This window comes from Glycine soja, chromosome 20, assembly GCF_004193775.1.
Source record: "Glycine soja cultivar W05 chromosome 20, ASM419377v2, whole genome shotgun sequence".
Lineage (NCBI taxonomy): Eukaryota > Viridiplantae > Streptophyta > Magnoliopsida > Fabales > Fabaceae > Glycine > Glycine soja.
Genome location: NC_041021.1, coordinates 43,174,158 through 43,187,574, shown reverse-complemented (window position 1 = coordinate 43,187,574; position 13,417 = coordinate 43,174,158). Strand labels below are relative to the sequence as shown.

Below are 13,417 nucleotides of genomic sequence, written 5' to 3'. Positions count from 1 at the left end.
GAAACAAATTTGCAATATATATCCCCGAAATTATTATCATGGATAGCAAAAAAAACATCAAATAACCAGCCGGCATTTTAATTCAGTCAATTAAATTCATCATATATTTAAATTTTATTGTCATCGATTTCCAAGTAAGGAAGTTCTGTTATTGAGCAACCCAAACAATTAAAACACAAAAGCGACAAATAGAAAAGAAAAAAAACAATTACAGAACTTGGGAAGCACTTCCTTAGATGACATGGGGTACACGTGCATCAAGCCAATGTATACAACAAAATGATGATGCCTTTTGATATTTAATTTAGGGCTACACATAAATAATCCAAGATAATCCTAAAAAATAAAGGCAGGACTAGGTGGACTTTTATTCCTCAAACTATATTTCACTCAATTAACTAAAAGATTCACCAAAAAGAAAAAAGAAAAAGAAAAGAAAAAACTAAAAGAGGAAGAGGGATTTCGGTAAGACTTAAAACTTGACATCTGAACAAAACAGATCTCCACCTTAAGTAAACAATAACTTGATAGATGATGTATTCTAATCCTTTTTAAAGCCCGCTATTGGTATCTGGCTCAAAACCTTAGCATCAAACACTGCATACTGCTTTTTGATCTCAATCATTGCCTTCTCACCTAATGCATCAACCTGGTCTTCATATTTCTCATACAGCAGTGGCAATGTGAACAGTGACACAAAGACTGTATCATCCCAAATGGATTCAGTGTTAGGAAAATACCATTAATATAGCCTTCTAATCATAGAACATAAAGACACGTAACAATGGAAAGAATGGGAGCAATGATGCATGAAGTCTTACATAGGTAAAACAAGGTCATGAAGTTGAACCAACTCCCAATAACCGAGATAACCCATAATACAGCAATAACCTGGTAACAGGACAAAAAAACCTTAGTCCTACTTCAGCTGCTACTGTCTGCACAAAGTCTGTGTGAAGGCAAACGTAACCACTAAACTAGACTACGTAAAACATTGTGCCAAATTGAATATCGTATGAATATACGTGAATTTCAGTTGAACCTCAATTTCTCACAAAATCCAAAGAAATCTATTGGAATTTGATTGATTTTATCATAGAATTAGAGCTTCACAAAGGATGAAGGAAGGAATTAATCAACTTACGCTAAGAAACTTCTTTAAATCCTTCCCAGTTCCGATTTCCCGCACAACAACGAAGGCTCGGTTAATTTCAATTGTTAAAGCAGAAGCAACCTGATGAACGCATTCCTCGGGAAGTGCTACATGCGGGATGTGCAGTGGAGACCTAGTTCAGAAAATGTCAAGACCAAAAGGAAGTGCACATATTAAGATATACAAGATATAGCATTTTACTATTAGGAGTGAAAAATTAATGCATGAATTTTACAGGTAAAGATCCTGTTTTTTTTTTCACCCATATATATTTTGAAGAATGACACCAAATTAACTCGACAAAAAACAGTATAAAATTTCAAATGGCTTACTTGTGGATAAAGACAGATGCATTGGACCACAAGAAAAGTGCAGCCAGAGACACAATCAATAAATGACAAATAAAAGTTATGAGGTGGTATTGCATCAACTCAAAGAAAATCCAGAAGGCAGTGCCAGCACCAAGTACGATTCCAGTGCTTCTCCTGCTCCTCCATAGTAAAATATCAGCAGCTGCAAGGGACACATGTAATGCAACATAATGAGTAGATGGATTGGATTTAATTCCAAAAGTGAATAGATTTTATTTATCAGAAGGAATTTGTTCTACAGAAAGTCGACACATAAATTCCAAATTCATTTCCAATAATACAGTGTAGGCTATCATTAAAAGCCAACCCCACGGTGCAGCAATATGGAATAATGAAGCAAAATGTCAAAAGGTTTCACAAACAACCTTCTTCAAGAGAGTAGAATGGAACATAAGAAATTCACTCTGTCGAGCAAAATCTTGTCTCTTTATAATATTCCAAATTAAAGTCACCAGGCAATGTTCCTTTCATCATAATCGTATTTTTTGACAATATGTTCCATATACTTTCACAAGTAAAAACTTATGCCAACGGTTTTACACAACAAAAAAAAAATCCAAATCTATTTAATACAACAACCTACATTATAACATTTTATGCAAAATGTGAATTTCATAATTAAATTTTAACTTTGGTATTCTCGTAAATTTATATATATATATATATATATATATATATATATATATATATATATATATATATATATATATATATTATCGGCAGAAAATTTATCTCATCAGCCAATTAAAAATGATCTAAATATAACTTTGAAAGCAATTACTACAAAACTGAATAATTGACGTTTATGACTCGCCTAAATGATAAATTAATTGATTAAAGAAATGAGCTGATTAAATAGATTTTATTATAACCACGACGGTGGTACAATAACAATCCAAACTCAATATAAATCAAGCATTCGGGAATATCTAATCTAATCTAACAACAATTAACATTTATGCGCCTCGCCTAGATAATCAAACTAATTAATATCAAACGCGATTAACAGAACACTGCCATCATCAATAACAATACAAACATAGTCATGCATTGAAATATGATAAGCTAAACAACATTCTAATTTCTAATGCCAGTCTTAGATCATAAACGACGCTCGACGCCAGAGTTTTCTATCGTACGCGTAACTTCTCCGATCAAAAACAAAACAAGGGTGATTAATGAATAACGCGAGAAGATATATAATAACGAGAAACGCAAAGAAAAATAACGAATGCAGAAACGTTAGCGATGGAGTTACGTTTTCCACCGCCGAGGACCTTGTGGACGGGCTGATCGCGACCGAAGAGGCGGTAAACGTTGGTGGATCCGGTGGTTTTTGGCGGCGGCCTCTTGTTGTGGTCGTCGTCGGAATCGGAATAGGAATCGGAATCGGAGTTGTTGTGGTGGTGGAAATTCTCTTCTACCTTGTCGCTGAAGGAATCTGTGTCCCCTGACGCCATGGATATGGGAGGAATTGAAGAAAGGAAGGAGTCGCAGAGAGAAGCGAGTTTCACTGAAGCGCCTCTATTTATATTTCTCGGTTTGTTGAGTCTGAGCCTCAAGCTCGGAATGAATAACGGAAATCTTTCCACTTCAGTTTAATAAGCTCTTCACCATTCAAGTGTGCCACTCATTTTTCTTTTTTATTTTTATTATAGTTAATTAAACTCTCAATTACATTATAAAAATTAAGGGAAAAGTCATGACTAAGGCATGATAATTGCTAAAAAGTTCTAAAGTTTATATTAAAGTTACTTAATTATAAGCGTGCATGATGCAATAGGCATTAAAACAAAAGTGGTCAACTTAGACAGAGGAGGATTTAGCCGGTTTCCATTTCATTGTTTTCTTTTTGACTGCCATCTTCAATGCTTGCACTGTTGCCATATTCATCATGTCTCACGACCTTTCCTTTCCAATGCTGGAGATGTATTGTTATTAAGAATATCTCTATTGCAAGTGAATTTTTTAAGTTATTTTTATTATATTTATATTATTTTTTTATTTTTAAAGTATTATATCATTATAAAAAATTCATACATAATTTTATTTTGATAGTAATAAATTTTAAAATTTTTAAAGAAATTTACACTTTTATTTTCATTTAATTATGGTATTATTATTTGTTAGATAAACATTATTTTTTTATTCATAAGAAACAATTTCTTGTAATTTTTTTCAGAAGATATATATCTTATTTTTTTTAAAAAAACTCCTATTGCTATATAAATTATAAATTTTTTTTAATGAAAAAGAAATTATAAGAAATAATTTTTTCACTTAACAAATACTTCAAAAAATCCTCAATTGAGATACTCTAATAACCTAGTTTTATTTTTCCTTTTTTAATTTCAAATTTATATCTTTTTCTATTTTTTTAAAATGATTCGAATAGTATAAATGATTCTTGCTAGAGTTATTATAAAGAAGACTTACTGTAAAATGTTCCAAGCAAAGTTTGGAGTATACATGTTCTCTGTTTTTTTTTTTTGGTCACCTAGTAGGCTGAGGTCATTTTTGTTTGACCGCTTTTGCACATATAAAAATAAATCTCTTTATTTTCTTCAAATACATATAGATCTTTTGTTTTAAAATCTCTCAATATTAAACTAGTATTTCACCCCACTTTTTTGTATTTTATTTTTTTCTCCTTAAAAGCAGGCTTAGGTTAAATATATTTGAAAAGAAGTCTTGAAAAATTCAGTTGTTTACATTTTTATGAAAAGGGAGGTAAAGCTTAAAAAAAAGTTAAGTGAAATAGTTTTAAAAATAAATTGCACACCTTAACTTTTCTCCTGCCTCAGCTCCCTATGAAACTAATAAAAAATTTTAAAACTAAAAGAAAAAATTTTAAGCTAAAACTATTATATAATTTTTATTTATTTTTAAAATCTCTATTTTAAACTTTAACTTTAAAGTGAGTTTTAAATTTTAAGTGATAAAAACTTTGGACAAAAATAGGTTAATAGTAGGCTGAACTACTATATTTCAGCAAGCAATTTTTCTTTATTGCCATGATTGGGACAATTTAAGATCCGTTGATTAAAAAACAAAAATGACATGAGAGTCTCATAACCATATATGGCTCTGAAATTAAGCTGCCAGCTTCATAAATCATAGTCACTTGCTAGTAAACGCAAGCTAATAATCTCCATTCACATTTCAATCTTTCTTGGGTGATTATCCATCCTACACTGAATTTGATAAATTATAATTCGTGAGCAAATATTTTTTTTCCTTCTATTTTGACCAATTACGAGTACACAATGTAATACTAGTCGTAGTTGGTGCGTTACCCACATGGTGCCATATCCTAACCTGCCGCCTCCACACCATATTCTAAATTTCTAAAAATCCTTCCACTCATTCATAGTCTCCCTTCATTAATTTTTCCATCACATCTTAATGATCCTATTTCTTGTATTTAATTCATCTATTCTATCACGCCTCACCCAAAATATTAAAACAAAATCTCCTCCATCACATATCTTCCAGTCTCCACAAGCTCCAAAGAGCCACTATTCATATGATTAATTCAATTTTCTTTACAAGCCCCTTTTTAACAGTTATCATGCATGACTTGTCCATGCTCATCTCAAATCACATACCCAATTCGCATTAATCTAAGTGAAAAAGGATCATCATGTTTTCAGTTCTCACAGTATCCAGTCAAAGGAGGTTACCAAATGGAACATACACAAAATATCAATTCCACCCACCTATATTCTCCTTTCTATATATATACATGCAAAGACACGAATTTCTCTACAATACTTGGCAAGCTTCTAATTTCTTATTTTAGTTTGGTGCTGAAAACCACACAAAACTTTATGGTTGCAAATCCTGTTCTTGCCCCCACTATTATGGAGCATGAAGACCCCACTTAGAAATTTCTGCAAGGAAGAATCATTTGACCAATTGATTCATTTGTTATTGTCCTAATAGCGACAGAAAGTGCTACACCCAACCACCGGAACAGAACCAACACACAAATGCCATACTGGCGACCATAAATTTGAACAAGAAAGTTAAGAATTTGGAACAATGTTAGTTTTACAAAATTCAAATTGAATGTTGGAAATTCAAATTTAACCGGTACCGATTTAACTTAACTTCTACGATCATTCGTCTAGAAAAATGCCAATTACAATTTTGTACGCATGTGTTTCCTAGATAAGGTACAAATTGTAAAGTTGCTAAATTCATTATTGGTACAGAAAGTGACCTAGAGAATAGCAATGGGTTAAGAAAATAGTAATTTTGTGACAAGGGTCTGGGTTGTAATTACGGAGTTTAAGCTACAAATCACAAAGGCTTTGAAAGAGTCTTCTCATAATAATTAAGATTTATCAGCACACCAAATTTTCGTTGAGTGAATCTACTTTCGCAACTAACAGTAGTATCATTAAAAGAAAGAAGCTTAATCTACATCTAGAGAAAAAGAAACATCAACTACTTTATTTTTAAAAACCTTGAGTTCAGGTTATGTTAAAAATATGCGGAGTAAGATTTAAAAAAGGCCACTCTCGTTTTTTGCGTACGGAAGAAACAAAAACAAATAAATAAATAAATCACGGAACAAAACAAAATGTCCTTATGATCTCATATCATAATATAGTAGTAAGCTTAAAAAATATATTCAATCCTCGTAGACTCAGCAATAAATTCTGCCGAAGTAAGAGGAATCAACCTCATGTCGTGCAAGCCATAAACCAGACAGATTTCCTTTTGAAATTGGCAAGAGGTGAGGGGATAAGAAAAAATAAAACTTTTATGTAACATCACACACCCTTTACACTGGGTACAATTCCTTGTTCTTATCCAATTCTAATACGACCATCATGCAATGCAATTATACTTACTTTAAACTATTACCAGTCAAATGAATATCAGAATATCTCCCTGTAGTATTAGAATCTTATGAATGATTACATTCTTTTCCTCTTTATTGAGTCTGCACCTTGGTAACAAAAGACATAGTTTTAGGATATATATAAATATCTTTCTGGGTTAGGTGTCACTATAATTCAATATTCTGGCTCAGAGCCCTTTTTGAAACTTGAAAGGTACCTTTCAGATGTAAATTTGAGCTTGGTTATGGTTTTAGCTTGTTTGTTGTGAAGGCCGTGTGACTGTGTAAAAGATTGATAAGCAGTTAAGATAGTGATTTTCCGTGTTGTCAATGATCAGAGAGAATCTTAAGGAAAAACACTTAAGCAATTCGATGAGGACCACAAAATATTCCAAACTACGCAAGATCAGCATTCTTTCCAAGTATGCACACAGCGCACACATAATGCAGCTTTTAGGGTTATGATCTGTAGGACACTAGGTGATGCAAGTTCAGGTCCATACAATGGTACTACAATGCATTAAAATTTGTCTTGCTTTTTTCTTTTCTTTTGTAGTTTTGTTACACCAAAAACATTATTTCTTGGTTATATACGATTCCATCATTTTCATCTTTCACTTTCTGGGATTTTTTTTCCCTTTTCTCAATTAATGATTGATTTTGATGACTATTGTATAATTATAATAAGAGATTTTTTTAGATACTTTCATTTTTTTAATATTCATTAAATTTTGTCTCTGATTGAATTAAACAGTGTCGCAACAGCTAATAACCCCTACTAGATACGGGACCAACCCTATGTAATCCCTTAGAATTTCCCAAGCCTTAGAAAGAAAAAAATTATTAACAATTTCAAGTTGTAATAATTTCAGGCAGGTATGGAGGATATATATAAAAGTAAGCCATGATGCTTGAAACATTGTTTTCATTAGCTGCGGTGTACAAATTGATTTGGAAATGTGCTCAAATTGTCCTGCATAACATAATAGGTTGGTTTAGTATTCCTACTTAAGTCCCGCTAATTATGTAGCCGCTAATTAAATAAAGAATGATGTTCTACCTAGTTAGAGACAATTCTTTTGAATTGACATTTGTATGTGCATAATTCATGGACACGAAATTCGTTAAAGTCCAAACATTCATATTTTTGCATCAAAATACCAAATTGTAGCTGATTAATTTATTAATTTATAATTCTTCTTTAGTTCTTTTACATCATCCATTTTTATTTTTTTTCCCATCAATTTTTCTGACCTTTTAAAAGCATTTTTTTCAACCCAATAAAAAAGAAGAGTGCAAGAGTAGCCAAACGGAGTTGTTACAAGTCAAACCTTTTGAGGCAAAAGACTTGGACCCTTGTGCTCATTCAATGGCACAAAGACTTGGACCTCTTCAAACATAGGTGTAGTCACATAGAATGGGGTCCTAAAAGCAGCAGAACATGCGTCCTAAAAGCTGCTCTTTTTAATTGGTCTCTCTCTGTAAAGAAAGAAAGAAAGGTAAAGCAGCAGTTGATAGCCCTTACGTTTCCTTTGCTCTGCATTTTCTCTCTTTTTTATGAGCCCCCCCTTTTTTTTTATGAGTCCTTTGCTCTGCATTTTCTCTCTTTCCCTTTCTTTCCTTCTTTTCCTTTTCTTCCCCTCCCCCTATTTGGAAGTTTCCTATCACCATCCCCTAACCCTCTCCATCAGAAATAGCATCTGCTGCATGCAGTTTAAGACCTACATTACTATCCCCTACTTCCAATCTTTTATCCAATTCCTTGCTCAATTAAAAAGAGAACAAAAATCAATTATAATAATAAGTTGTTTTAAATGATTTGTCTATAATTAAAATTAAAATTACTAATAGAGTACCCCGAATAAATTAAACATAGGGTTTAACAAAAATGTTCTTATAATCATTCAAAATCTCATCAAATAGGTATACTTTTAATCGAAGTGTTGGGTTGAGTTTGATAATTATAGCCCATACCTAAACATAAAATAACCCTATATTTAAAGTTTTAACCCAAAAATGGCATCATATCACTGTGAAGCAGAGATATAGCTAGGACTAGAATATATAAGAGCAGAGATTAGTATTTGATGGTGGGATCAGAAGTGGGCCAAACAAATCTCAGTTTTCAAATTTACCTGTGGAACTCTGATGAAGACTGAAACGCTTCGTTCATGACTCTGTATGCGTCCAAGGACTGAGGTCAGAGACACTGTACATTACTCAGTACCTTTTCCTAAATTTTTAATTTTTTCTATCTACTCTCTCTCTCTCACCAACAGATGGTCACAACACAAACAAAACAATCAATTTTAGAAACGTGGAAATAAAAGAGCAAAATGAAAACAAAAAGCAAAACGGTTCTCTTCAAAAAGCAAAAGCTAAACCCCCGCTCTGATTCCCGAAGAAAGCACCGTATTCAATGCTTATACAAGCGCCATTAAACGAAGTGAAAAGCTAAACCCTCTCTCTCTCTCTCATCTTATCTTATTTTGTTCATTCACCTTAATGTCCCTATAAAACCAAAAACTCAACTCCACCCAAAATCGGAACACTCTTCTCTCTCTCTCTCTCTCTAGATTCTTCTTCTTCTTTCATGGATGCTTTGAACTTCCTCAAGTTCTGGAGAAACGCCACCACGACCACAACCTCCGAACCCCACCTCGTGGTAGAAACCGACACCGAATCCGACGAAGAAGACTCATTCTTCGACTTGGAGCTCACGCTACACGATTTCCACAACAAAGAAAACACCACCACAACCAAAATCGACGACGACCCAAAACAAACGACAACAACAACAACAACCGAACTCAAAAGTATTTGCTCCAAAGATGACGAACTCAGCAAAATAGACAATGACGTTCCGCGAAAAACACCGCTTCCCATGTCTTCTCCTCCCGAACCTATCTCCAAACGTAAGGTCCTCCCAATCGAACCTATCTCCAAACCTCAGTCCCCCATTGCACTTCTCAGGTCCGCTCCTAGCTTCAGAATTTTCATGTTCAGAAAACGAAATAGAGCTCCTCCGCAGAAAACGGAGCACTCTGTTAACGAAACAAAAGTCTTCGCGGTGAAGCTAAGCGTCGACGATTTTCGTTCCTCTCCTGCGCTCAGCAGAGACAACAGCACGAGAAGCTTAAGGAGCAAGGTTCGGGGTTTGAGCTACGAGGAACCCAAGCCGGAGCGGTTTTCAAAGGAGGTGTTGCGGAAGTACCTGAAGCTGATTAAGCCGCTATATGTTAAAGTTTCGAAGAGATATAGTGACAAGGTGAGATTCTCCGGCGAGGGTTTCGCGACGTCTCCGTCATCGTCGCCGTCGGTGGCCTCTGTTTCTTCGAGAACGGAGAAACAGGGGAAGGGGATGACAGTGGTTTCGAAGCATTTGGGGAAGAGTAGGTCGGCGTCGTCGACGGTGGTCGGAGTTGGTTCTCCGGCGAAGAGGAGCGATGATACGCTGCAGCAGCAGCTTGATGGGATCCAAAGCGCCATTCTTCACTGCAAAAGGTCCTTCAACTCCAGAGGTAATTTTTTCTTTCACTAATGTTACATTTTAATTTTTAGTTAGTTTTAATTATCATGATTTATGATTTGTAAACGTAGTTTTAATATGATTTAATTATTTGCAGAAGGATCAATGTATTCGGTGAGAAAATCATTTGATGGTGAACGTGGGGCAAAAGTGTAATCTTGAGGACTTTTGTTGTGAAAGAAGCTGAAGATGATAGAGAAGATAAGAGAAAAAAAATGTTAATTTTGTATTATTTTAGTGTATTGTAATTTGTAAAGAAAAGGGAAAGAGATGAGAGGAATAGGTGTGATGATTAGTCAGAGTGTTGGGGGCAGGCTCCCCTCCCCTGGTGGTCAGTGAATGTAAATTAATGGGGCATTATGAAAAGAATCAAAGGGATCTTCTACTGTATCTATGTCTGATGTGCTGTGTATGGGTTTTGCACTTTGCACTCTGCTTGAGGTTTATTTTTTTGTATTGATTTGAGCCCATCAAATGATTCAAGGTAACAACATTTTTCATTGTGATTATTGACATCTCAAAGAAGTGATGCAAGAGAAGTGGTTTGTTGCCAAGGGTTTTGTGAAATTAATTTGAGACACCAGTGAGTTTAATTTCCCGTAAATGTTTAGACTAAATAACTAAATAGAACTCCCCTCCAAGTATCTAATGTGCTAGTATATCTAGGTTCCATTTTAAGATCTCTGGTTAAGGTGTTAAGCTGGAATAATTTTATAAAGTTTGTTTTAATCTTTTATGTTTTAAAGAACATAGACGCCACTTTCAACATTAAAAAAAAAAAAGTTTTAAGTTTTCAATGTCTACTTTAAACTTTCAACAAAAATAAGCCATTTTTTAAGTTCAATCATGCTTCGCTCATCCAGTCCAGAATTTAAATCCCAATCTCATGACCGTTTTCAAGCTTCTTCAATGAGACCTTGTTTGATGTTGTGACTTGCAATACTTTCATAATCAAACTAGAATTTTGATTTCACGTTTTCAAAACTAGTTTCATCCTTCACAAACCATAATCCTCTTTCCTAGCAACGAATTTGGCACAAATAGAAGGATCGACGGATTAGATGCGTGAGCTGAGCGACAATATAGGTTCGTTATGGAACGAGGAAGAAATGTGAGAAGGAATTGAAGGAAGTGAGCGATTGAAAGGGAGCGAGAGTGTTGGAGACGAGATTAGAGAAGCTTGCGAGGCAGATGAAAGTACTGTCGTATGCTTGTAGCTTCAACAAAGATCATGACAGTATCATAAGTCTGTTGTTAAGGGAAGTCACGACACAGTAACAATAAAAATCCAATTTGAATCGATTTAAATTGATAAAAAAAATATTTAAAAGATAAAAAACTAAAAACAACATTTAACCAAATTTTTATTATAAATTATATGGAAGTGCAGTTAAAATTTGAGTCACTGCCTTTTTACAAGTCTCAATAAACACCTTTTTTTTTTTTTTATACCTTTTTAACCTGTGCTATTTGCCATTTAGAATTACTCCCGCTACAAAGTCCAATTAGAATAATGATGTCAGTTTTGTGTCCAGCCATGTTGACAATTTATATGAAATTGGTCCAGAGACCAGAATGTCTTTGATGGGTTAAATGAAAAGATAATTTTAAATCTTCTTATTATATTTTTTTTATAAATCTTATTTATTATATAGAATAAAGTAAATAAATTATATATTTTTTAATTTACTAAATATATTTATTTATTATCTAATATTTGTTTTAAAAATATTTAAAGTTATAATGAAAAGATTAGAAAATATACTATTATTAATGGTCAAATATTACTGGCTTAGTAATAGCTCGATAGTGGTCCATTTTGTGAGAGTCTGTTATTAATGCGGAAGATAAATAGAATGTTGAATTTTCGGATTGTACTTTAACATATCTTAGAGCAACTTCCAGCTAAATTCTAAATTGAAATTGAAATCTTATATCATTTTTTAGTAGATTTTATTGTATTAAGTAGGATTAAATATCTTATTATTTTTCTCAAATTTTCGTGTTAAATCTTATTTTATGATCTTAGATAATTTTTTATACGTCTTATATGAATCTCACTTTTAAATATTTATTAAAAAAATTTAAATATTTTTTCTCCTCTCCCTTTCGTTTCACGTTGCTATTTCCTTTTTTTTTTTCTCCTCTTTTTCCTCATATGCTGCTTCTTTCTTTCTTCTTCTTCTTCCTCTACCATGACCTTCTTCGTCCTTCGCAGCTGCCTCCGTCCCCTCTTTCGCAGCTCACCCCCTTCCCCCTTTCCTTCCACTGCAAACCACCCCCTTCCCCTCCACCGGTATGTCTATTTTTGTCTATTTTTTTTGTTGTATTTGTTATTTTGGTCTGTATTTTGCTTTCTTCTTCATCTCGTTCTTCATCTCCTTTTATCTGATTTTTTGATCTTTGTTCTCCTCACGCGTTTTGCTATAAAGGAGAGAGAGTAAAAAAGATTTTTTTAACAATGTGGAGATCTTGAGGGGTCTTGTACAAGAACACATTCTCTATGTTGGAGATTTGTCCAACTCCTTTATTGGAAGATCTAGTGAAAATCAAATCTTGAGCTCAAGATCCTTGCTCAAGATCTAGCACTAAAGTTGCTCTTGTATGTGATGTATATATATCTTGTTGGGGTTTGGTGTAACTAAACCCAAACTCATGTATATCTTTTGAGTTATTAATACATGTTTATTACTCACCGTTATGTGTTTTTCTTCTTTGCTTAATGCTTGCTTTGACGTGATTCTATGGTTTAAATGCGATTGGAAAATGTATTTGAATTATGAATCAGAGAAGAGCACCTAATGAGTATTATTGCTAGAAACAGAGCAAGACCCATTATTCACCTTTGACTCATTTTCTTAAAGCAAATAATTTGACTAAGCTATGTAAGGGATTGATAATTTAGTCAAGAGACTTAGACTTTTCTTGTTAGGAATTATGGATTAGGTATTTTTATGAGTTGATGATAACAAAGAAATGATAAACATTGATTAATAATTTGTGTATGCATAAGAGAGTGATATAGTGATGTCGAACCCCAACGCTTTTTATAATCGTTTCTCACAACATTTGTTTGCAATCTAAATCTTTTCTTAAAAAAAATCCTTTTATTAGTTTTATTTTAAGTTTTCACTTTAACTTCAACCCATAATCAATGTTAATTTAAATTTACTCTATTTTATCTAGCAAGTAAAAAGTGAATAAATTATCAAATATTGCACAAGTCCTTTGAAAAAATATACTTAAACTTTTCATTTTATACTTACTTGTACAATTTAATATGCTAATAAGAATTGCACTCAATATTTTCAAGCACATATTTATTACCCTCAGCACTTGCAATATTGAGTTTTGATAATTTGAACATTAAAGTACTTTTCACTGATATAATTCTTTTACTCATTAATTACAACATACACTTTTTTATTTTATTTTCTATTAGTGAATAGCTAGCACGTACTCTATATGAAGGGGAGTTAACAACTTGCCAAAATACAATTTATAAAAGGCAA

General features: G+C 33.2%; 2 protein-coding genes across 2 annotated transcripts; one reads left to right on the top strand and one right to left on the bottom strand.

Moving 5' to 3' along the window:
- Nucleotides 1-208: 208 nt before the first annotated feature.
- Nucleotides 209-3,133, bottom strand: LOC114402901 (reticulon-like protein B1). The gene is made up of 5 exons (XM_028365587.1): nucleotides 2,783-3,133; nucleotides 1,486-1,666; nucleotides 1,145-1,286; nucleotides 822-891; nucleotides 209-702 (listed from the first exon to the last, which is right to left on the bottom strand). Exons 1-5 carry the CDS (start codon nucleotides 2,982-2,984, stop codon nucleotides 542-544), a joined length of 756 nt encoding a protein of 251 aa, XP_028221388.1. The 5' UTR covers nucleotides 2,985-3,133; the 3' UTR covers nucleotides 209-541.
- A 5,577-nt stretch (nucleotides 3,134-8,710) lies between these two features.
- On the top strand, nucleotides 8,711-10,412 carry LOC114402551 (probable membrane-associated kinase regulator 5). The gene is made up of 2 exons (XM_028365174.1): nucleotides 8,711-9,897; nucleotides 10,003-10,412. The coding sequence occupies exons 1-2, from the start codon at nucleotides 8,970-8,972 to the stop codon at nucleotides 10,059-10,061; spliced, it is 987 nt and encodes a 328-aa protein (XP_028220975.1). The 5' UTR covers nucleotides 8,711-8,969; the 3' UTR covers nucleotides 10,062-10,412.
- Nucleotides 10,413-13,417: the final 3,005 nt, after the last annotated feature.

What these genes read in the sequence shown, in the direction of transcription:
- LOC114402551 (XM_028365174.1), top strand. Translation starts at nt 8,970, where the DNA reads ATGGATGCTTTGAACTTCCTCAAGTTCTGGAGAAACGCCACCACGACC. An exon ending in AAGGTCCTTCAACTCCAGAG is followed by an intron (nt 9,898 to 10,002) that starts GTAATTTTTTCT and finishes AATTATTTGCAG; the next exon opens with AAGGATCAATGTATTCGGTG.
- LOC114402901 (XM_028365587.1), bottom strand. Translation starts at nt 2,984, where the DNA reads ATGGCGTCAGGGGACACAGATTCCTTCAGCGACAAGGTAGAAGAGAAT. An exon ending in GCATCTGTCTTTATCCACAA is followed by an intron (nt 1,287 to 1,485) that starts GTAAGCCATTTG and finishes TTTCTGAACTAG; the next exon opens with GTCTCCACTGCACATCCCGC. An exon ending in CATGACCTTGTTTTACCTAT is followed by an intron (nt 703 to 821) that starts GTAAGACTTCAT and finishes GGGATGATACAG; the next exon opens with TCTTTGTGTCACTGTTCACA.